At 46.5% G+C, this 24,775-nt stretch overlaps 1 protein-coding gene across 2 annotated transcripts in view; it reads left to right on the forward strand.

The window, feature by feature from the left end:
* LHPP (phospholysine phosphohistidine inorganic pyrophosphate phosphatase) overlaps nucleotides 1–24,775 on the forward strand; it is a 64,910-nt gene that overhangs the window by 12,501 nt on the left and 27,634 nt on the right. Inside the window, exons 4-7 of one of the 2 annotated variants that reach the window (XM_032191577.1) lie at nucleotides 574–637; nucleotides 1,561–1,653; nucleotides 8,696–8,787; nucleotides 9,025–9,148. In XM_032191577.1, the coding sequence (XP_032047468.1) occupies nucleotides 574–637; nucleotides 1,561–1,653; nucleotides 8,696–8,787; nucleotides 9,025–9,079 (304 nt within the window). In that variant the 3' untranslated portion in view covers nucleotides 9,080–9,148. Of the gene's footprint in view, nucleotides 1–573; nucleotides 638–1,560; nucleotides 1,654–8,695; nucleotides 8,788–9,024; nucleotides 9,149–24,775 lie in introns of those variants that run through there. The other variant, XM_032191576.1, reaches the window with a different exon arrangement.

Consider the following 24,775-nt stretch of genomic DNA (forward strand, 5'->3'; position numbering starts at 1 on the left):
GGAACTTTATGGCAATAGGAACATTTTTAGAAGGAGCAGAACTTAGCTTTGAGGGCTTTCTTAGTCCTGATAGCAAAGAGAGCTTAAACAGGCTTTTCTCGTGGGGGAGGTTTGTGATAAGCCATGGTGGTCGAGTGCCTGGAGTCTCCCTCCAAACTTTCTGGAGGAGGTGTTACAGCTAGTGGTTGGTGCCAGTCCTTGTGTGACATCTGCCAAATGGTCTCTGAAGAGCGATGTAACTACTGGCCTTCATGAGAAACGAGCACTCTGTGCAGTAGAAAATGAGCCAAATTCATCCCTAATCCAAGCTAGAGGAAATCCCTTTGAATGAGTAGAATTGTGCCCTGGATGCCAGAGAGATACCTGGTCTGAAATCTTTTCCCCAGCACTGCACAGTACTCAGCCTGTCCTTTACTTAATTCCTGGTGCTAAATTAAGGCTTCAGAGTTTCTGATGACTTGCCTTTTCGGTGCAGCCATATGGACATCTATATAGGCACAGAAATAATAAAATGTACTTTCTTTAACTGCCAACACTTTCATTTCATTGGAACTTTATCACCTTCATTTCCAGACGCTACTATAAAGAAACTGATGGCCTGAAACTTGATGTTGGAGCATATATGAAGGCATTAGAGGTATTTTATAGCTTGCTTTATGCTTACTCGCTCTGTGCACCTTGTTAAAGAGTAACTGGTGTAAATATGGGTCGTCTTCTGTAATTACTCACCTTGGTAGAGGAAGTTTCCACAGACTGAAACTCATTTGCTGCATTCTAAAGATGGTTGGATTTATATTATTCACTTTTTCTGTATTTAAAATGGGAACTTTTACCATCATGGTACCTTTACTGGAAGTGAGGCCCTTGAAAGGAGGAGTCAGAAAAGAAAAAACACAGTATGTTTTCTGCAAGATATCCAAGAAAAACTGTTTATGTTTGGCATAGCATTTAACGCAGCTCTTGCCCTTAACAGCTTACAGCATAAACCCCTTATTCAGCAAGATTCTTATGTGTAGTCCTGTGTTTAAGCCTGATTAAGTCTGTGCATAACTGGAACCCAATAGATAAGCCAACCTAAGGGTGAGAGAATGAGAGAATCATTATCCTTCTTTTTACAGGCTTGCAGAGAGATTTTAGAAAAGTAAATACAGAGTGAATTCAGAGAAGGAAGCAAAGTAGGGGAATATACTCACTACTCCCAATACTTTTGATCGTTTCATGTGAAGGATATTTGTTATTTCTGTAAGAGTGATGCTCTTACCAAAATGAGTGATACTGGAACTGGCTAGGAAGACTGCTGCCGTGATGGAGAATGAAACAGATTTGTAACTTGAGATGTTTCAGGATGACTTTCTGTTCTGACAGAGAGCATTGAACCCTCCCATTATCCAAACCATCAGATAGCTATCTTCATCTGCTAATCCATTGTGTTATTTAAGGGCAGAGATCAATAATCACATACTTCTTATACAATTGACTGGAATTACAGAGTTGAACAAATCCTTTTCTGATCTATATAGCATTATTTGTCTCTTTTTTTTTTTTTTTTTTTTTTCCCAGTATGCCTGTGATGTTGAAGCTGAGGTAGTGGGAAAACCAGCAAAAGCATTTTTTGAGTCAGCCCTCGCAGAAATGGGAGTTCCGCCACAGGAGGTAATGTTGCTGATGCCATGACTGTTGACTATGCCACAAAAATGTTTTACCCATTCTATCAAATAATGAGAAGGACTGAGAGTCAAGAGGATAAATGGTAGCAGGTTGGGGTCTGTTGAATATTTTCTGCCTTGCGTGTACTTCCTACCCTCCTGGAAGGCATGGCATTATCTTTCCTCAGAACTTCTTTGCTGTCCTGAGGGTTTTTTGGACCATTTCCTGTTTCCCTTTTCATTCTCTTCTGTTTGCTCTGACTTTTACCATCTGTATTTTTACCTACTTTAGTTTTCCATCCTAATTTCCCTAATGTGGTTTCTCTCTTTACTTGTGTTCTTGTGATGAGCCTTCTTATTCATCTTCGTTCTAAACCACGTGTACTTCTATTGAGAATTCCTTTATTTGGAGACTAAGGAAACCAATACAAAGGAATAAAGGTCAGGTTTCCCAAGGAATTAAGGAAGATGGTGTGCTTCACAACGTAACAGGTGCCATGAAGGCTGCAGCCTGGTGGAATTGTAGCTAAAATGTTATTTCCTTTGCTGTCACGTTTTATTTTTATTTATTTATTTATTTATTTTAGTACAGTAAAGGGGGAAAAGACAGAAGTAACAGAGGCACTGTCTGACCCCAAAACTCTTCTCATGTTACTGGTTTCATCAGGCTTTCCAGAAACACACCGAGTGTGTGATGCTCCCTGCTTACTTAGCACGGCCCCCTTTTTTTTTTCCTCCCTGTAGTTGTGCCCTCTTTATTGATTTGTTGTCGTGTCGCACAGGACCTAAGGATGAGTATGAGATGACTAACAGACGACAGTGAATTACAAGGCAATAACTCCATCACGGGCTTTTGGTGACATCGTAAACAACAGGAGTGAAGTTTGGGTGGCTTGTAGGTCCGTGGAGCCTGGAGAAGAAATTATGGCCCTGTAATTCACTATGTGCTTGGGTCTTACTTTATTATAGAATGGGAAGATGGAAAAGACCTTGCAGGCCATCTAATCCCTCTCCTTCCCCATGCAGGAGTGTTCCCTGCTCCATGTTGATCAGTGTTTTGTGCAGAGTGGTTTTCAGTGAGCAAACAACTGGGCTTCTTTAAGTACCCGAGGGACAGTGTTCACATCCTCTAGTAGATCTCATGAGCTGGCAGCTTTTTCTGAGATTTGTTGAGATGCTTCCCATTGAAACTCTGTATCCTTATTTCTAGTTTTAGTTCAGGTAACAACCAAAATAAACTGTGTTTAGCTCTCAGCAACTTTCCTTGTGATCCAGTCGCTCTGCACCCTAACCTGCTGCAGTGCTCTTTTCTGTACTCCCTTCAGTTTGTCAATATCTTCCCCGTAACAAGATAGCTCAGCCTGAGCAAAATATGCTAGGTATTGAGCAATTACTCAATCCATTCATCCAACCAACAAACCAAAAAAATCCATTTCAGAAACTGAATGGCATTTCAAGAAAAAGGTAGCTGAAAAAAAAAAAAAAAAAGAACAGAGAAAAACAAAACAAAACACACAGAGCTCAACCCTTGAATTTTATGCCTCTAAATCAGAGGTATTAAGGTTTGTGTTTTCTTTCTGCTTGTATAAGGAATGAACAGTGTGCTCTTTTGGGGTTTTCTGTTTTGAGGCCCTGCGTATTGACATCAGTTTCCCTTGTCCTTAGGCAGGACAGCGCAGTTGTCCTCAAGCTTTGTTTTGCCACCTTGCCACTGTGTCAGCCCCTGCCACTGTGGGAGAACATCATCACAGGGATGTGTTTCCACGCTGGGCTGCAACACCACACCCCATTTCTCAATGAGTTTCTTGTTTCCCATTGCCCCAGAGAACCAAATTTGAGCAGATGATTTAATGCATCACCAGCCTGGTTTAAAAATGGTCCCATAGGGTGAGCCTTGGGGGCTGGTTCTTGTTAACTTCAGGAGGATTGGTTTGGGTACAGAAAAGTGGTTATAGCCCTTGGAGAGATTATTATTTATTCAACCTTTGCTAGATTTTCACAGTGCTATTAGTAACTAGCTTTATATTTTGACAGACATTTTCTTCCCAGATAGTTTCTAGTATGAAATGCCACCAGTTTCTAACAACAGGTCTGGTCTGTAGGTGTAATTTTTCTTACACAGAGAATGAAGATGAAGGACACACACACCTCACCAGCAGGTCTGCAGTAGGCACCACTGCATAATGGCCCCGGGTGCCTTGTCGGTGTTCTCGGCAATGGAAAACCAGGGCTCGCTGCTGTAATTAAAAACTAGACCATGAAGAATACGTGTGGGAGGAACAAATTACAGAAGAGCACACAGTCGTAATTGTAGTGTATTTTCGTAACTTTTGAGTGCTTAACCTTGCAGCTTTAATGTTCTTTCGAGACGGATTTGCAGGTTGTGTTGGTTGGTCATGCATAATAATAAAAACGCGGTATGTGCAGTGCAGTAAGGTCCTTAGTAGTGCACCCTGTGAGGTTTTAATCTGTCTCCCAAATGAGCTTTACTTCTCTGTGCTTGTAATGACAAGATGAGCAGTGGCTTCACTTACCTTTACTTTTATAAAATGTTTACCAGTAATTTATTCCACCTGTGGAATGCGTTTAATCCATACCACCATTAAACCATTTCGGATGAGCTGCGCATCTGAAAACATTACAATTTTCTTTTACCTGACTTCTAATGAAAAATAGCTTTTTAATAAAGCTGTCTCACCGCAGTAATGCTAGACAGTGGCAAATCTTAAATTTCTCAAGCTGCTTTAATCAATAAAGTTATCACCAGTCATTTCCCTGGGTAACTGCTTCTTACCGAGACCCTGACTTTACCTTCTGCTACTGAGATGTTTTCAACCTGCACTTAGACCAGGAGGAACTCCCTGAAGTCCAATTTTCATTTTAACCTTTCCTCAATGGCCTAGAAATAACAGATTGCCAGTATTACTTTAATAGATTGGAAATTTAAACCTCTTAGAGGTAACCAGACCTGTCTTATGATTCAGTAATATGACAAAGAATAACACATCTTAAAGGTTACCGAAATACCTAATTCATGTGTTTTAAGGCGGCTGTAACAGTGGATGATTTTTACAGCTTTACAATAAAACCTAAATAACGTTAAGGCTGCCGTACTTTTATATAATCATAAAAAGTTCTGTCTGTAGCAAATTGTCCAGCCTCACCGGGAGTTATGGCAGGTTATACTCGAGTGCATAAAGTGCTGGTAGTTAACCAGGTCCCATTTCGGCCAGCTGCCCGGCCCAGGGGGGAGGTAGCGGTGCGTGAGAGCACAGGCAGGTCACCCTCACACAGCTCACCGTGCCGGCCAGCCCTGCCCTGCTCCTGGGGCTGACAGGGAATATTTTCCATCTCGGAGAGAAGAGCTGAGCAGCCACGTGAAGTTTCAAGCGTTGAATCCTGCTGAAAGCGTATTTAAACTCAGCTGGTTCTGGGGTTTTTGGAATCTGCCCTGGAGGTTTGGTGTATTTCTGTGTTTCACCTGCCTTGCGCTACAAATTCTGCCAGGTCGGAGGCCACGTGTGGTGCCTCGTGTGTGCTTGTGGTTTGCACAGCCAGTAGTTCCTGGATAGAAGTACAATTAACAGGAATACGGGGTCCTGAAGCCTAGGAGATTGCCACGGGGAGAAAAATGAATGTGTCATATTCATTGTGTAAAGCGTCTTTAATTTTAATCAGGATTTTGTGTATGCGCTTTATTTCTTTACATCCTTGGCACCTTTAACTTTGCTGTTAAGCCTGTAGCAAAAACCTGCTTAGGCATAAATATTTTCGACTCTAGAAACATTCACTGTGTTAAATACTCTTGAAGTTCCTTTTCCGATCAAACATGTTTCTATGATTTTTTTTAAATGAATACTAAAACTCTGTTTGCAGAGGAAAAAATAGCAAAGGTTCCCCTTCACCCATCTCTGAAGCTGTCCGTGTTAGTAGGTGAGAGGATTTGTCCAGCTGGGATCGTGTTGTGCCCTGAATCCTTAGAGCTCGTGTTCATCTCCTCCATTATCACTGCTGCTCTGGGTTAGGTTTGATGGGGACAGCTGAGTAGCCACGGCTTCCCTCAGCTCTGGCACACGTGTGCTTTGTGTATCACTTGCACACAACCACGCACACCATCTCTCACCAGCTACACAGACCAGGAAAAATGTAAATTACACTCGGCTTAATTCTTTGATGATTTTCGTAAAACCAGAGAGATCATCTCAATGCGTTTTTGTCCTTCTTTTTGTCTTTTTGTAGCTGATCAAAAAGAAGCAACTTCCAGGGACTAATTGCACAGATTAATGGTGTGATCCCCATGTAAATTGTGAGCACAAATGGGGATCTTTTCATTCTAGCTTTTGGTGGGTGTATGACCTTTCAGTTTTATATCTTTCTCTTCTTGCCATATTGCAGTCAGAGAGGAAGTTAAACCCAGGTTTGACAGGTAGAGTTTTTTTTATTTCCCCTGACAGTGCACCTTTTGACCTCTATCTTCTTGCCAATGATTTTTTAAATCCTTAATGATTTGGGAATAATTGCTCCTCCTTTAGTGATTATTGCCCTTCACCGATAGTAAATCTGTGAAATCCCCGGGGGCTGGAGTACATTTTGGTATGCGTATGCCACAAGCTGGCCTGGACAGGCATCGCTGCTCATGTGCAGCTGCACTTGCAGGGCTGCTGGGTGTCTTGCAGGAAAACTTGTCTGGACGGAGTGAAATACAGCCCTGCTGAGCAAGCTTCCCCTCTGGAGGCTTTGGAGGGCCTGCCGAGCCACCCAGCGCTGCCCTTTCCTCCTTTCAGAGGAACCCAGGACTGAAAACAGAGGATGCACAGATAAGAGGAGGGGAAAAAAGGACAAAATCTGGCAAAACTGCTCCCAGCCAACTCCTGTTACCTATTTTCCCCCAAGCTGTTTTGAGAAACGTAATCGTTCCCACTAATCTGTTTTCTTCCTCTGTTTATATGTGCTTCATTTACTAATTACGTCAAATTAACCCTTCATTTTCCCCCATTTCATGCTGGAGTGGTAGGGAAAAGCGGGCTGCCTACAGGGGATCTTGCATCAGGTATCTTAACAAGAACACGTGCATTTCTGTGAGCAGAGTGGATAAGGATAATGGGCCAGTAAATAAGGATGAAAAAGATCGAGCTCTCCATCACGTGCTGGCTTTGAAGCAGTTTGTGAGCAGGGAGCTCGAAAGGCAGCACTGCCTGTCCCACAGCCTCCTGCTGCTCTTTCCCTATGGACACATTTTCCCGAGCTGTGCCCATGTTCCCACGAGCCTTTCCATCTCCTCGCTCCTTCAAAGAGCTCTCCAAGTGTGATCGCAGCCGTGTTGCTCCTAGGCAGAATGAAGCCAGCGTGTGCACAGATAAAGCACTGCAAAATGAGCTGCTCCGGTGTGGAGCTGGACAAATGAGCCTTGACCTGCAGGGATGGCCTATTGCATCCCCTCGCCAGAGGGTGATGATAATCCCTCACGTGGATGGTATTTAAAAACAGCAGGAAAGATGAACTGGGTTGCTAACTGCTCTATGTAATCCTGCGTGCTGTACCCGATGTGTTACACAAAGGAGGATTTGTGTTTTATCAGCCAGAGCTGTTCCAGGTATTCCTGTACACAGCACAGTTAGGTGCATGAATGCTTTCCAAATGTCCTGCTTAGATAGGGCTTTGGGCATGTTCTGAGACTTTCTCCCTGGATCTGGAAAGCTGCCACCCAGGGCAGTCCTGCCCCCATTGCCAATGGCCCTTCTGACCCTCCCCAGCCCCCAGGCAGGACGAGGACCCGTAGTAACAGACCCTAGGCTCAAAATGTACAATTTCTTTAATAAGCAACAGTTTGCTTAGCGATTCCTTGTGTCCAATGTGCAAACATGAAAATAATCAGCTATCAAAAGCCTGTGGAAGGAGCAGAGCAGTTCAGGCAGGAATTCCTCCTAACATTGTGCAAGGCGTACTGTTGTGAAAGCCTGGCAGTAAAGTTTATGTAGTAGGGGGCTGTTCAGCAAGAGGAAAATACAGCTAATGAACGTATTTTAAACAAAATTCAACTTTGAACAATCCCATATTAAAATTTGATAGATAAACTAGATCCTGTGTTTTCAGAGCTGATGTGTTCCCCCCAGCTTTAGGTGCTGCCTCTCTTCTCTGCAGGGTAACCTGGGGTGCCTTTGGGATGTTGAAAGCCGATTTTATTTTTCTTTGTTTCTTGTTAGTTGTAGATCATGTGCTGCTTTTTTTTTTTTTTTTTTTGTCGAAATTATGAAATGAAAACCCACAACCATTTTGAAATTTGAAGAGTAAGAGCAATAACTTTTATTGCAGAATGGTAGAAAGCACTTGAAATTTTGTAGGCACAGGTGTGAATGAAGTGAGCATGCACACTACTTTTTTTTTTTTTTCAGACATGCAGCCAAATCCCCTCAGCCCAGCCGAAAAGTTTCTTCTCAGTTACCTGTTTTGATAACCTGCTTAGCTGAGGTTGTTGGGATTTGCATAGATTTCAGGTGACCGTAACACAAACTGTGCTGTGCCTGTCCATACCATGTCCTATAGTGCAAAAATCAATCAATCAGATGTTACACCGACAGAAGACTTCCCAAATTTTTGTGTCTACCTGAAAATGAGTTACATGTTATGGTGATCACAATATTTGACTAGCTTTTAAAATATCAGTTTTAAGGAAACTTTTTAAAAAGGTACAATCCAAACAATTTACATTAAGGCTAACATAAATGCATGACTAGGAACATAATAGGGATAACTTTACAAAAATCAACGTTTTGTCTGAATTGTGTGCCAAATCACTTTGGTTTTTGTGATGGATTACAAATTGTACGGGTGTATACTGCACTAGTGTATTGCTCAAGGAGCTATAGCATGAGTTATAGTCAAGGTAGGATGACTTCTAATCAATATGATGACAATATTATCTTGTTTAATTTGTCTGATGGCAGCATTAAACATCAAATCAAGCTGTTTATTATGTCAAAGGAATGTGAAGCATGGCAGAAATAAAATTGACTTGACACCAGTTTTTCTGTATTTCATTGCTTTGACAGGCCATCATGATTGGAGATGATATTGTGAGTGATGTCGGAGGTGCCCAGCAGTGCGGGATGAGAGCTGTGCAAGTGCGGACAGGGAAGTACAGGTCAGTGCACGCTCTACACCCTGTGCAACACCAGGTTAACCATGGAAAGAGGGGAAATGACTGTAGGCAATGATTTTTGCACTTTCCTTTTTGCCGAACTACACGGTGCTCTTAATTTTCATACAATTCATTCATTTCTAAAAGAAAAGGAGGTGTGGTTTGGAACCTGGTACACCTGCTGAATAGCGCTTCAAAATGAATGCACGAGACCCGATTTTTTTTCCATGCCTTTTCCAGATCTTTTCCTGTTGGTGGTAGACATTTGCCATCAACGTACACTTCCATTTGTTGACTGAACAACTCCTTCCCTGGGCAGCCATTAGGCTTGGGTGGATGCTGACATTTTCATTTGCAAAACGCGTTTTGAGAGAAGACTCTGTATGAAAGTGGCAGCATGAGAGAGGCTTGTTTTCTTTGATCTTTTCAAGAAATATTTTCTGCTTAATTACTGCTATAATTATGTATCACATTTAGTGCATTGAGCTAGTGTGTTTCATTGGGTTTTGCTTTTTTTTTACTACTATGTGTAAGTGTTGTACACTTGATATCAGATGCGTCTGAAACTTGTAGCAGAGTCAAGATGTAAAATTAGACATCCACTCAGTGATCTCTGTGGGTCATCTCTCACAGCTTTCTGAAGGAATCCATATGTCTCCTATTTTCTCTAGATACACATTCAGCTCTGAGAAGTCTGGAATGTGAAAGCTGTTTCTCTGCTTCCCATCTTAAACAGAGTGGGTTTCTGCAGGCTTGCTCACCTTGGCCTTTCAAACCTCTCTGTGTGCAGGTGGCTCCATGATCCTGTGCGTTCATTGACCAAAGAGCTATCAATAGCTGCTCCTTGTAGCTCTTGATAGCTGACCTGAGTGCACTTACAAACATGGCACACGCCAGGGGTGCCCAGTGGAAAATTAAGCCACTATCTGCTGCTCAGGAAAGATAAGGCTTGAAGTTGGCTCAAGGTGACTCCAAATACAATGCAGACATCGCTCCTTACGTTTAACATTTGGACTGCATAACACTCAAAATCTCCTTTTAGCCATACCTCTTTGCAGTAGGCATGGTTCGGTAACAGCATTTGTACTCTGACATCATTTGTATTTTTAGTTTTTCTTCATTTTTGGATATTAGGAATGTAAAATAACAGTTTTGGGGGAGGGATGCAACAAGTGGGAACGGTGCTTGCCATAGGCTGTCTGAAATGCTGTTTTGTTAGTTATCAAGTGATGTTCTCTCTCGATTTTAGCTTATCTAAGTTGGTAAAATAATTCTGATGGACCAGTAAGTGATGATTTTGGGGAAAGAACGTATATGGTTTGTGCTGTTGGGGTTATTTATCTGTGATCTGTGTAATCCCATTAACTGCCTAAAGGAAAGAATTAGGATTCAGCACTTGGTTTTTCTCTGATCTCGATCACCAGACAGCATTCAGTGACTCCACGTCTTAATGTCGCACAGATACGAGTATCAGTGAAGGAGCTATCTCTGAAAACAGAGGTAAATAAGGCTCTTGCTGCTCACCAAACATCTCCTGTGACATACGGGGCCCACTGTAAAGATAAGGCACAGGTGATGCTGCGCCGAAAGCTCTCAGGCAGTTGGCACACATCTTTGTGTATAGATATGAACATGCACACACACACACAAATATATATAATCGTATGTTTGAAAAGCCTTTTCTCGCATCAAGCTTGAGCCATAATTTCAAATCTGAAAGGAGGTCACAGCTGTTACAGATGAGGAAAAAAAAAAAAAGAAGATTATTTTCCATTGTTAAATGTTCTGTTTCAATGCTCAATTGCTGGTATCCAAAATATTACCATGTGGCAATGAAGTACAGGTGAGTTTCTCAAAACTGAGCATGTGATGTCAGTCCTATCGTTACCAATTTTGAGTAAAATAAAATAGTTTTTTTTCCCCAAGAGGCTAGAGATGTGTATGTTTTTAAGAGCGATTCATTTAGCATACGTGGGAAATTAAAAGACACAGTGAGTATTGAAAGAGACTGAAAAAAAGCATATGGATAAAAGTCGATAGAAGAAATTAAAAATAACAGAAAATATAATTATTTCATGGCTGGTTTTAAGTCTGATATTGGTACGTAGGTCCTGCCTTGTATTTCTTGCTGACACAGAGGTGTGCACTGCGCTCAAGTACCTCTGGATGGCACTGTTAGTACAGTTACTCCAGTAGTAGCTACAACTTCAGGCTGGAGCTCAGGCTGTCTTTGCAACAATTTTGGGGATAACTCGTGCATGTCGTTCTGTAGGTCCAAGGGATTCTGTTGTACTCCTCCATTCTCATCTAGATGGTGACCCTGGCTGGCAGAGTGTCATCTGTGGTGCGTTTGGGGCAGCGTGCCTTATTGCAGGAGTCGCTGCAGCTGCTACCAACATCCGTGAGATCTGCTGCCCGCCAAGGGTTACACACCGTAGCACAAAAGATGACGTGCACCAAGGCTTCCTGTAAAGTTTGTTGTATTTCAAAGTGGCTGCAGTGCTTGTGTGCAGGTTACAGGCTGCAGAGTAACTCTCTGCGTTTTTTTGGTGGGAATAAGCTAAAAGAAGAGGCCGTCTTTGTCCTGAAAGCCTTGCAGGTGAGCTGAGGTCCAGAAGGGGTGTGCATGGAGAGCTGGTGTAGCTGCAGTGCTGCCTCCTTCCCTGTGCTCTCAGACTTTTGGCTGGAGCTGGGCTCTGCAAGGGCTTGGTGCTGGCTACTCCCAGGGTGAGATGCAAGTGTGGAGTAAGCTGGTGCAAAAACATTCAATTTAACACCACCTTACATCAAAAGTCCTGAAAATTAACACCTTTTTCTCTCATTTTTTTGGATCTTAAAGTTTAGTAAAATTAGTGTAGTCAATTCCTTTTATTTTGACAAGGTTTGGCGTCTTCTCACTTCTGCATCTGCGCTTGTTCTTCTCCTCAGAAGCACCCGATCTTCTAGCAGGACATAAGCGTTGAACTCTTCCTCAGTAGCCAAACCAGGCATGGAGTACACTAGCCCATAAAAAGCAGTAAATCATGGAATAAAACATCTTTTGGCATGAGTCAGGACAGTAATGGAAAGGTGTCGGGGTAAGGTGGCGTTTTGGGTTGATCTCAGCCAGCAGGGTTCTCCAACACGGGGTGAGTAGGTTGCTTAGCCGAATGCAGCCTTTTTTAGGTGTGTACAATCCAGGTGGCACATCGGATCTGGTCTGGGGGTGTCACCACCCTCAGTCACCCCTTCCTGCCACGCTGTGCACATCAGGGCTGTGCTGCGGGCTCCTGTGTACCGAGAGGAGGCAGCGTTAGGTTTTCCAGCTCTGGGAAACGTGGTGCTAATTGAGACGTTTCTGTGCACACCTGTGTGGAGCACCTTCGTAGCCAACATCTTTCCGATCTAGGGCAGAACACGTACTCGCCTTCCTGCACAGGGTATGTGCTAATTCCACTTGCAGCTAATTGGCCTTGACATCAAACCAATAAATTCCACCATAACTATTGATCCTGCAATGCCGCCTGATGTTCTTGTTCCTCTTTGCAGTGTGCAAGTTAAAGCAGAGAAAAAATGACTTTGAGGCTCTTCCAGCTGTCTCCCTGTAAAATCAGAAACAGCTTTCGGTGCTTCAGCTTGATTTGTGACAGGGCAGGAGAATCCCACCTCTCTCCTTGCTGTTATTTACAGGGTTTGATTTATAGGCAATGAGCTCAGCAGAAAGCCTTTGCAGTGGTTACCGTGGATATCCAGAGTTTGGGCTCTTGACTGTACCAGAGTTTGTGCTGTGCACTCAAAAATAAACCAGAGGTGGTGGTGTGCATCTCTCCATGTCACCTTTCCAAGGCTGGTGTGTAGCCAGGACCCCTCACAGAAGCACCTGCTGGCCCTGCTGGCCTGTGCAACATCCCTGAGCCCTCTCATAATGCTACAGGTAAAAGATAGAGCAGGGATAAAGAGGCCCGGGACAGCTGCCATCTCCTGCTCGCTCTGCCACTGCTCTCTGGGAGAACTGGGTCAGGTTACTTCACGTTGCCCTTCTTTGGTTTCCCCACTTTATAATTATCCACTGAGAATAATTGTCCTGACTTTAGTAAGAAAGTGGTTTGTGATCTGCTCCTCTTATCTGATCGAAGAAAACATACGGAATTTTGGAGCTTTAAAGGAAATCGGCTTGCCAGATGTGATCAAGACAGAAGCTGTGACAGAGGAAGATCTTTTGGGCTGACATCATCAAGTGACTAAGGATTCAGAAAAACAGGGGTGGGTCTTCATAACAACCTCCTAAATGAGGTTATTAAACGATTCTTAGAAGCGAATTTCCACTCAGGGATAAATTCACAGCTGCCACAGCCTGTAAGAGTAAATGAAAGATCACGACACCTTTCGCAAAGAAACGGGCACACCTTCCTGCTCTGCAAAGATCCTGAAATGGGAGCAGCATCCCTCCCACCCTCGCTTTCTTGTTCCCCGAATTGCTAACCACGGCCAAGATGAACGAATTTATTAGCTTGGTGTTTCGTGGCTCCTGATGGAGCATACCAGGAGTGTGGAATGAGAACTAACGCGCAGAGGCACTCCCTTCGTGCTGAAAGAGAACCAGAGGCATTTGGATGGCCTCGCAGTCCTGGTAATTAAGCCTGTTTCAAGTGCTAAATGGAAAGGTTTCCAACCCGTGTTTGCACTATAAATGGTGCGTTATAATTTATGGTGGTGTCTTAAGTAATGTTTATTAACATCTAGTGTCAGCAAGTCAGTCCTGGTGTGGTGTGATAGCTGATGGCAGCAAATCCAGAGGCATAGGCTTAGTCACCATTTATTACGTGTTCAAATCACGGTTTGTTCTGTCCACGTGAGGAGCTTCACGTGTGTATATCGGCGTCTTGACCACACTTGGGTTGCCGTAATCTTTGAATCAGCTTTGGGAAGGAAGTTCGGAGTTAATGCTGCAGTTCCTTAGCATACGCTCATCTGATGGCAGCCTTAATTTTTCCCAGTATATCATAATGTCGAGACAGAAATTACAATTTAAGACTGTGGTGCTGTAGGAGTGAATGGCCTAGGAGAAGATGTAAGTTCTCACTGTTGTAATGGGGGGTTGTAATCCTGCCAGCCCCTTTTTATCATAGGATATAGCCAACTGCCATGCAAAATAAAGAAATGCACTGGGAATACCTTATTACTGGACTACAAGAGGTGAAACTGGAAGTATAAGATTTTATCATTGGACTCTAACTAGCAATCTTTGGTTGGAGTATTTCTGCTTCCTGAACTGAACGGACCAAAGGTTTGCACGCAGTCAAGTCCCTGGGTGCTGTTAGAAATGCAGGTTCTACCTGAGAGGAAACACACCTGAAAAGCACAGGGGGGAGTAAGGAGCTCTGCCATGTTGTACCGAATGTGTAGCTTTAAATGTTTCTAGTCTACAAGTGAAATTATATATATATATATATATATTTTTTTTTATTAGCAGGTTGACGTATCCATTGATACCCTGATAAACCTTGAGGAAGCAGATTGTGCTCAGGGCGTAGCCATGCTAGGTGCTGCATGCATGCTCCTGTGCTGTTCTGAAAAAAAAAGAATAAAAGAATGAAAAAAAGAATGAAAAAAGAAGTTTGTGATGTGAGTCTCAGGTTAGTGAGGCAATGTAGCATTACCCGGCAGTGTTGCCAGTTGCACTCCCTACCCAAGGACCCCCCTTTCTGCAGCAGCCCAGCTCTGATCAGCGGCTACATCGCCAACCTTTCTGCGAGGAAGCAATTTGCATCTCGCAGATCAAGATGCTAGTGACCACATCAGCTTGCGCTGCACTTTTGCTTCCCCTCTTCCTTCACATCCCCACAGTGTTCAGCAGGGGTTTCCAGCGTGTGTGTGCCTCCTGCACGGTGCCTGCTTTGCTGCAGCCACCCGTGGTGTCCCGGGGAGCTGGCAGGCCCACCTCCATCTCCTGCTAGACCCCAGCCTGATGAGCAGAGTTTACAAAATGGGACAGGAAGCAGGCTCGCGTTTATTTTTATCCTTCCTGGCCTCTTCTCGGTGCCAATGTAACGTTGCAGGAGTAAAAATTCCTCAGCAGAACCGTCATGGGAGCTGCTGGAGCGCAGCAGCATTTCCCAACACTTGTCACTCGCAGGATGCCAAGCCGTGTTATCCTGCTCAGCATTTGACAGCGGCGACGAGCACCACGCCGCTCGCTGACTGCTTTATTTCTGCACGAAAATGCTAACGAGCCCGCCGAAATGTGCTGCAAGAAGTGGCAGAGCTGGGACAGCTGCACAATTGCGGTTTCCCTCGAGGTTTCCTTTTTTAAGACGCGGGTTCCTCTTCTCTGCCTGTTTTCCTCCCGTAGCTAAATGTCATCCCGGCCGGCGGAGCCCTGCAGTAGCCCAGCAAGCGGCACGGCAGAAGGGGAACTGCTGCGAGCAAACCAAAGCAGAGCACTCGTTTCGGAGAAAGAAGCAAACAAACAAGAGAGAAGCAGGCCAAATCAGCTGCTGATGTAACTCCCTGGAAGCAAACGATTCAGTATCTGAAATTTCATCTCCCTTCTGGCTGGGGCTCCTGCTGTAAACAGGCGCAGGAGCGGCTGCTCTGGGGCAGCACCTTGTGCCGGCGCCCTGCAAGCACAAAACAAGCAACAATTTGTGCTTCGCTGCCCTGCTGCCTGGCCTGCAGCTGCTCGGGGCTTACCTGGAGGCTAATTTACTGCCACTCATTTTCTGCTCTGCTTAGAGGTAGATAAGAGTGAGTTTAGCCAACAAACCTGAGCGGCTGGCTAGCCCCCAGCATGGTTTTTGTGCTCTGGAGATGCTTGAAGGGCTGTGTGCTCAGGCAGGGGGGCACGCAGCTGGGGGTGATCCGAGGCAGAAAGTGGGGTCCTGGAGCTGTGCAGGGGGCTCTGCTGCAGGCAGGTGGCCATTCGGCCATGGAAAAACAAGGTATGGGGAGTGCCCCCCTTGAGGTTGCCTCTGCTGTGCTTGGTCTAGTGGCTGCTTTTCGTGCCCTTGGGAAGACACGATGCGACTTGCCTGGAGCTAAAAATAAAGCACCCAGCGGTGCCAGCTTATAGGTCTGCAAAACTACGATGGTTCCATACATGAGAGCTTGTTTTGAAGGAAGACACAGAGTAATGTGAGAAAAGGGGGGTGGCTGAAGAGCACGGCTCCCCCTCTGCCCTCTCCAGCACCCAGCAGAGCTCGTCGGAGGAGATGAAGATAGCTCGCAGCTGACGCTGGGATGTGACTCATGTTCACACATCGCCCTGTAACTATTACGATTCTTACTTGTTTGTGGTTTTCAGTCATTGTCAACAGCGTGTATGGTTACACCTCAGCCCCGCTCGCTTGCAGGTTGCTAACAGATGGGCTAATTCAGCCCGCTGGGACGGCGCTTTGAACGGGCTCAGTGTCCTGGGCAGCCCCAGCAACCCTTAAGCACCCATTAAGCAACCATTAAGCCCGACGGCTCCCACCACACCCTGTGGACCCTCTGGGCCCAGTTCAGACTTTGTCCTGGTTCCAGCCCACAGCCCCACTGCCTGCTCCCGTGCTTTCGAAGAGACACCGCTTTAAATGATGCCGTGCCTTAAAACGTAGCTTTGTAGAAAGTGACTGTATCGTGAAACTCAGGGGCTGCTGAGAGCAGGGGTGATTAGTCATGTCACAAGTCCAGGAAGGGTTTTTTCAAAGCACAAGTGCATTTGCTGTGGTAAAAGAGGACTCCCCGCATCTCTAAATGAGATGACAAATGTCATCTTTAAAGAGGAGCATTTAAAGAGAAGCGTTTGCTAGAAGGTCTCAACCAGCAAGGAGAAATAAAGTGCTGTGCCTGCAAGAATAAAACCAGCTCTCGTATCGCGTGCAGGGCTGTCATTTCTGGCAGCTGCAGTAATGCCCCTCGGAGCCACGGGTCTGCAGTCGAGCAGCTGCCCTGCAGCAGGACGGGCATTCACTGCTGCCTTATGCCGGATATACTCCAGCTGGGAAGGTTTAAAGCTTTGCCTTCACACCGTTACTCTTAACAAAAAGTACCAGGGATCAAAGCTAAAACATATCACCATCGAGTTACAAAGAGAGATTGGTCTCTCAGTCAAAGGTGCTTCAAATTTTCACATAAAACCAAGTGAGACATGGAAACTGTGTCCAAGTCCTCCTCTGGAGGTACAGCACACGTTTAACCATGCAAGCACATGTTCTTGCAGCTTCTTTTGGGACTCCGAGACCAAATATTGTCCATGGTTGTGCTTTAGGCATCTTTGCTACAACAGCATGATAAATATGTAATGAGAATTTAACAGGCAGAAGGCAAACAGCTAACGGAGACGCCTGATGCAAACACCACGGGGAGCTCTCAGCAGCTGAAAGGCGCGAGGAATCAGCAGGCATCAACACAGAAAGCTGGAGGTGCCCTTGTCCGAAGAGCACAGGAGTCACCCGGCAGCACCCAGAGGGAAAATGATGGCAACTTTGGCAGGAAAACTGCCTACTACAGTTTTTACACGCTACCATTTTTAAAGAAAAAGAAAATCAGCATATAAATGTGAGGAAATGGGTTTGAGCAATTTGGATTTAGTACAACAGCAAGGTCATCGATGCTACCTGAACACATATTTTGGTGAAATCGGTGTAAGAATCGGTAAAATCAGCGGTAGGAATCACTTGTGGATAGAGATGGATCAGAAGATGCTTGGAATGGCCCTGGGCACCCTGTTCTAGGCGGCCCTGCTGGAGCAGATAGGACCAGATGGAGCCAGAGGTCGCTGCCAACATCTGCCAGTCTGTTCATCATGCTAAGGGCCTGAGAAGGACTTTTTTTTCCTCCTCACTCCTATCATCTCTCCTAGAGACACTGACAAGCTGCCCAGACTCTCTCCTGATCCGTGGTCCCTATCTTCCTCCTCCACCTCCAGTCCTTTCCTTCCTCGTCGCCTCCTTCCTTCGGTTCACGGTCACAGCGAATGTGCTGCCTGATTTCCAGCTGACACGAGCCTTCAGAGCTCCCCTGCAGAAAGCAGCGTTTTGAAAGCTTTTCCAGCTTCCCCTCCAGATGAAGTCACCCTGGGCGGGTGCCAGGCCGGGTTCTGAGCGAAAATTCTTCACTTCAGGGTCAGACGCGCTCCTAATTTTAGGCCTGGTTTCAGTGGATCATCAAGTCCAACGCCTGGCTCCACACAGGCCCACCCAAAAATTCACAATATAAGACTGGGAGCACAGTCCAAATGCTTCTAAACTCCTGTCCCAGTGTGTGACCACCCTCATGGTGAAAATCCTCTTCCTGATGTCCAGCCTGAACCCCCCCTGCCTCAGCTTGACCCCATTCCCTTGACGGGGCTCCGCTGCTCCCCGCTGAAGAGAGCGGCACCCATGAGGGGAGCAAAAGGACAGTTTTTGGCTGAGGACTCCGAGGCCACCTCCCGTTCATACAAAGCGGGTACAAAGGCCTCGGTGGAAAGAAAAACCTGTCTGCATTTAAATCAGCCTAATTAACGTGGCTTTTTCCAGGAGCAGCGCTGAGCTGGCAGGCGCCCCGCGCTGCCTGCCCGGGGTGATTCGTGCAATTACCGTCCTTTGTGTTTATCTGATGGGGTTTTTCTTACAGCAGGCATTTATGGGTTGCTGCTTCTGAAGATACCCACGTACCGTACGGTATTTTACGCTTAGAAGTAGCAGAGTCTGTAAATAGCAGAGTGGAAGAAAGTTTGGTGGGGCTCTGCTGATTTACACCTGCCCGTGCTCCGGCCTGCTGGGTGCTGGGAAACAGCTTAGCAAGTGTAAAAGAAAAAAAAAAAAATGATTTCTCCATCCGTCTGGAACACATTGCATGCATCAGGGGAAGGAGAGGCATTCGTGAGAGTGAACGCCTCATTTATCAGTGCGGGGGCTATTGAAAAGCCTGGCTGCGGCCGGGATAATTATAACCCAGATCAGTCTTCTTGGAATGGAGAAGTAACGACAACCCTAATTTTACCAAATCCTCTGAAATTTACTGTCTATTTATTTAACACCCTGGGCCCTTTCCTGTGTCAGAGAACCGGCCAGATTTATGGAGGTGCAGCTCAGTAATCTAAATACTTGGGAGTTCATCCGCGCAGGCCGGGGGCTGCTCTGGTTTTTCTCCTTGTCACCGCTCCGGGGCCGTGGGAACAGGGAGTGCAGGCGGGAGAGCAGCAGAGGCCTCGGGAGGCACCGGCCAAAAATCAGGCTCAGGCACTCAAAACTCTCTCCTGCCACTTGTTGTGCAGGCAAGAAGTACCTGGCCTTTGGAGGCAGCTTTTGCTGTGGGTGCTGAGGGGAAGGAACAAAGCTTCTCTTGTCCCTGCTTCAGGGAGTTCCCTATTTTCTCTTCCTGGTGTATTTTTGTTGTGTTTTGTGGTTGTGGTTGTTTTTCCTTCAAGCATGTCAGTGTGAGGAGAGGCAATGTGAAGGAAAGGAAAGGAAAGGAAAGGAAAGGAAAGGAAAGGAAAGGAAAGGAAAGGAAAGGAAAGGAAAGGAAAGGAAAGGAAAGGAAAGGAAAGGAAAGGAAAGGAAAGGAAAGGAAAGGAAAGGAAAGGAAAGGAAAGGAAAGGAAAGGAAAGGAAAGGAAAGGAAAGGAAAGGAAAGGAAAGGAAAGGAAAGGAAAGGAAAGGAAAGGAAAGGAAAGGAAAGGAAAGGGAGAGAGAGAGAAAGAGAGAGAGAGAGAGAAAGAGAGAGGGAGAGAGAGAGAGAGAGGGAGAGAGAAAGAAAGAAAGAAAGAAAGAAAGAAAGAAAGAAAGAAAGAAAGAAAGAAAGAAAGAAAGAAAGAAAGAAAGAAAGAAAGAAAGAAAGAAAGAAAGAAAAAGTTATCCAGCATTCATGAAGATGAAAGTGGCTAAAGGAGCAAAGCCACAGGCCTGGACGCCCTTCTGCTGCCATCATTTAATATCAGAGGAAAATGCCCAGACTAGGGTTTAATAATAGTCGCTTGTCTCTCTTGTAGCAAGTTCATAATTGCTGGGCCTGCCTGCATTTGTGGGTGTGTGAGCTCTGCTGCCTTTTGGCTGAATGTTTCCTCTTCTCTTACCACAAAAGTAGCTCTCCTTTCCCGTCCAGCATCCCTTGCTGGAGTTGGAACGCATCGCCTGGGTTTCTCACTCAACTCGAAAGCATTTTGGGGATTTTAGAGTTGTTGTAAGGACTTTAAAACACACAGACAACAAACCTGGAAGACGAAAACGTGGGTCCAAAGAAGACAGAAGGAAAATTGCCTTTGGATCCTTGAGTCAGGATTTCAGTCCAAGGGGTTTGGTAGCAATGCAAGCCTTCGTGCTTCCAGACACGGGCCAAATGCTCACTAATAAAATTTAAAAAGAAATTTTCCTTCGGGGCACAAATTCTACCGTAAAATCTCCTGCATTTTACTTCTAAACCGCTGTCAGAAAGTGGACGCTGTTGAAAGGAGAGCAAAGGATTAGATCAAGCTGCCTGCCTGAATGGGGCAGTGGCTCTCGCGTGCTCCTATATGAGTATAGGACTGAGGGGGGCATTATCACCATCAAGGCCACCAGCTCCAGAGGGAATGATGAATCGGGTAAAGCAGGGTTGCAGGAGCTCAAGGAGGGTTTGAGTGTGTACCACGAGTGTCAGAGAGCCTCCGTGCCCTGGTGGCTGAGTTGGTAACTTCACAGTCCCGTGCTCTCAGCTCCCGTGCTGCCATTCCCATCACCTTCGTGCCTCCACAGGTTTTTGGTCCCATGCAAGTGCTGAAGAATTTGGCTGAGGAATGATGTGGGGAGCCAGAGAGCCTTGTGCGGGTCCACCTGTGGCTGCAGCCAGGCAGTAGCCCTACCCTGGACTCCCAGAGAACTGGACAAGGTCTTGCAAATCCCACGTCTGCCTCTTCCTTCCTGTGTGGTGCTTTTAAAGCACCGCACGCCCCGGTGACGAGAAGCAGGGGCGGTCTTGAGATCCCGACCTGGGATCGCTTTCAGCTGCATAAAAAAAAAAAAAAGAAAAAAAAAAAAAAGAAAAAAAGCCGTGGCAATATTCTCATTGCTGTGCCTCGGGAGTGTTTCATGTCGTGTAAACACAGGATTTCTCAGAAGTTGCTCTAAGAGGCTGTTGGAAAATCTGGGGATGTGCATTACAGATGTTAAACAACGGGATCAGGGAGGGGGCTGGAGTAACCTCCTTGGCTTCTGCCAGCATCTTGGATCCTCCTTCCAGCTGCAGCATCCATTATTTAGCCTAAAATTGCTTCTTCTGGCACCCTCCTCCCCCACTCTTGTGTACTAATAAGGCCATTCCCAGGGGCTTTCTCCCTGCCAAAGCACAGCCTGTTACCAAAAGCAGTAGGCAATTAAGAGGAAGCCCTGGAGGTTGCCATATAAAACTCACCCACTGCATTGTAACACGGAGAGGAGTCCATCCAGGCAGATGCTTCCTGGATCAGCAGGAGCGCCTGGCTCTGGTGGGAATGGATAAAAGGCTTTGCTGCTCCCACTTGCTCCAGCTCAGCTCCCTGCTCCTGTCCCAGTGGCCATCCTTGCCTGCTGCACGATCCCACGGGGTAATTTTGCTGCTGTGGGATCAGGTAGGGGCTTTGGTGAGCTGTCACCCCCTGGTGGGTCCAGGCTGAGCCCATCCTGGCTGGTCAGCAACCTGACCCGATCCCAGGTGGCCATCTTGGTGATTTGGTGAGATCTCTGCAGAGCAAATGTGTAGGACATACATCTGCAGAAATCCTTGCAGTGCGATGGGATTCAATCAGTCCCACTCGTTTGTACGGAGAGGCAGCTCAGCCCCAGGCCCCGTGAACAGAAAACACCAGATTTGCCTTTCAACTCAGTCAAGCCCTCCCCTTACTCACCCTTACTTGGGCGCATTTATTGTTCCCTCTGAAACCTGTGGGCTCTGCTGTCTGCCCAAGCTGCGTACGGGCGATAAAGAGGGATAAAGACCAACCTGGGCAGTAGATGTGCCTGTTGGGAGATAGGACCAAAAGGGAAACGTGAGGATGTGTTGGTAGCTGAGGCATCTCCTCTGTGTTGTTCAGCTCGCTGTCCTTACAAATAACGCGGGAATTTTGTGTAATTGCAGGAGACCTGAAAAAAAAAAAAAGTTTATTCTCTTGGTTTATTTGTTCCAAGTTCTTCATTTCTTGGCATTGCGGCTCATTTTGTTTGCCATCGGTGTGACTGCTTCCCCTGGGTAGCTCGTTTCCCCTCTTTTAGTTTCGGTGTGTTTCGTAGAGCGAGAGGAGGAGGAGGAAAGGAGCCATCCCGACAGCTCAGCGCCGTGACTGCCAAACACTAAGAGGACTCGGGGAGGAGCAGCACCAGGGGCACGGTGTGCTCTGCACCACGGCCAGGCTGTCTCAGGGAGAAACCAGGGCAGTGTGTGCAGAAAGCCACGTGGCTGCCGTGCCGTCAGGCCAGTTTCCGAAGATAGGCTGGGAGAAATGTCCTCTGTGCTTTCCAAGCCAGTGCTGACTCCGCAGCCAGAGCCAGAACATGCTACGGGGTTGGGATGCTTGGCAGGCCTCTCCTATCTGCAAATCGTAATGACTGGGACAGAGGAAAAAAAGCTGAACTAGGTCAGTCTTGATCTTATCTGCTGGGATCCTTAAAAAAACAGCACAAGGATACAACCGCCCTCACCCCTGGAGATTAAAAGTGGCCATTAACGCCTTCCGAAAATAGCTGGCACGATAAAAACCACCCCGGTGTCATCTCCCTGCCTTGCAGGGTGTTTGCATGAAGTATCCTCCACTAACGTGGGCATTGAAACCAGTGCTGGGGCTGCTGTGGTGTGGGGCATACAGCAACCGCATTGGGGGTGCAACAGTGTCAGCATCAAAAAACCTGAAATAAGCAGATAAATCGCTCTTGCTTTTCCTGTAGTAAGTTTCTGTGGTGCACTGAAACTCAAGGATGTGGGAGGAGAACCCTGGCAGCACCATGAGGTGGCTTGATGAAGGCTGGTCGGTCCTCAGGGGAAGATCCCAGGATCTCAGACACACTCAGAGCTCACTTCTCTCGTCATTCATGGGGCAACAGCTCCGTTGTGTCTGGTTTCAGAAAGTAATGCCCTAAAGGACTGCTCTGTCTCTCCTCTCCCTTCCTAGCATGACCATAACCTTGAACCTTACACCTCTTAAACCTTATGCCAGGTCTCCCTCTTCCTCCCCCTCCTTGCCCATGGCACTGCTCCTTCTTTGGGCTCCTCCTTTCACCCTCTCCTTCTGGACACCCTCAGCCTCACGAGACCAGCGTGTCCCCTTGTGCAGAGCTGCGCTGGGCCCCCAAATTTCTGGCGGTGCCTTCGGAAAGCTGAGGGAGATGGAGAGCCCTGCTCCACCTGCAGCTCCTGCCGCGTGCGTTCCCCAGCCCACAGCCATGGTGCTGCTTCTCCAGAGGAGCCACACGTCCCGGGCCACGTCCCAGCCTTGGAGCCACCTTCCCAGTAGATGGCATCAAAGACAGCGAGTTCCCCACCACCAGCATGTGGTGCTGCTCCAGCCAGCCGGGAGCGAGCCGCCTGGGGAATGATAGCACTGCAAGGGGAATAGGCCTCTTCCATTCCCCTTTCAAACATTAAAGTAGCTCTGAACTGGAGAAACGCATATTTATTTTCTTCAGCTGGTTTGAACTCAAATCAGGACCTCAAAATAAGACAGCTGCGCATTGCTTTTCTTCTGCCTCAGCTTTCAGTGACGTGCCCCACGTCTAATTCCAGTTCTGCTCGTGGCGTTCAAATGTCACGATTCAATCCTAATTGAAGACATGGCACCTTTTTCTTTTTTTCCTTATAAAACACTGCATGTCTCTGGTAGGTCAACAGCCTACTGGGTGTGGAAGAAATCCCTCTTCTCCACTCGGACATGGAGGAATTCCTCAGATCAGCAGGTTTGGCTCATCAGGAGGCTCCCCTGGCGCCCGTCCTTCGCGCATTTGATCACCACCTGACAATTATTCCTGGTCTCCCTGGGAGTGTTCCCACAATCAGGTTCCCTGAGTCAGCACAAAGGCGGTCAGGAGGAGTTGGTGGGTCTGCAGCGGGGTTTGGGAGTCAGGAACATGCATGTCGATTTTATTTTTATATTTAAATCCTACAATGTAACATACCGTGCCCTTGGGAAGCGCATTTAAGCTGCATCCCGGCACTTGCAAGAGACGTAGCAGGATTGTACGGACCTGCTTTCAATGGAAAGGAAAGAGCTGGAATTTCTTCCTGCTGGCTCCGTTTTCTGCTCCACTGGTAAATTCAAAGAAAAATACACCTCCCTTGCTTTGCTAGGCCATGCATGCCATATGCACCTCGGGTCTGACTCTTCGTCCTCACACCCTGGAGGTAACCTTGGCCTGGGGGCCAGCAGGCAGGATTGGGCCGGCTGCACGATGCCGCGTACCGAAATTGTCTTGCCCAAGCAGACAGGATTAGAGAGGGAGAGCAAGAGTCTTTTGACACCATATGGAAAAATTAACGTTCAGATGGCTTAAGCTGTTGCGTGCTCAGTTTCAGCCTGAATATTCATATGCTCCCAGCTTTGAAGAATTGCCTAGCCCCAGAAGAAATCTTTTTTTATAATTATTTTGTTCCAATTACTCTGGAAGTGCGTATCAAATAACATCCTTCGGTACCGAGTGAGTGAGTTCAGCAACCGCAGAGGTCCTGCGTGCCTTTCGTGGCAGGAACATGTGCTCACAGAGAGGGAAGGATCCTGAACGTGATTTTAGAGATTTCCCCAGCCGTGTAATGTGTAGAAGAGGGCTGCCAACCAGAAACAGAGCCTGAGCAGATCCCGATGGGCTGTCTGTGTGTGCAGATCCTGGTTTGGTGCAGCTGGAAGAAGAGCACAGGGCCTGTGCAGTGCTGGAATTGAGCACACTGACTGCCTGCTAGGAGATTATTTCCAGTAGCACAATGGTGGTACATACCTAGCTGGCATAACGGCGTGAAAAAAATAGGAATTAAGCCCTATCCAGATTTGGTGGTGGTGTTTTGTGCCCCAGTAGGTACCCTGACCTCTCCTGCACAAGCCCGTGCCTGGTGTG

This window comes from Aythya fuligula, chromosome 7, assembly GCF_009819795.1.
Source record: "Aythya fuligula isolate bAytFul2 chromosome 7, bAytFul2.pri, whole genome shotgun sequence".
NCBI classification, from domain to species: domain Eukaryota; kingdom Metazoa; phylum Chordata; class Aves; order Anseriformes; family Anatidae; genus Aythya; species Aythya fuligula.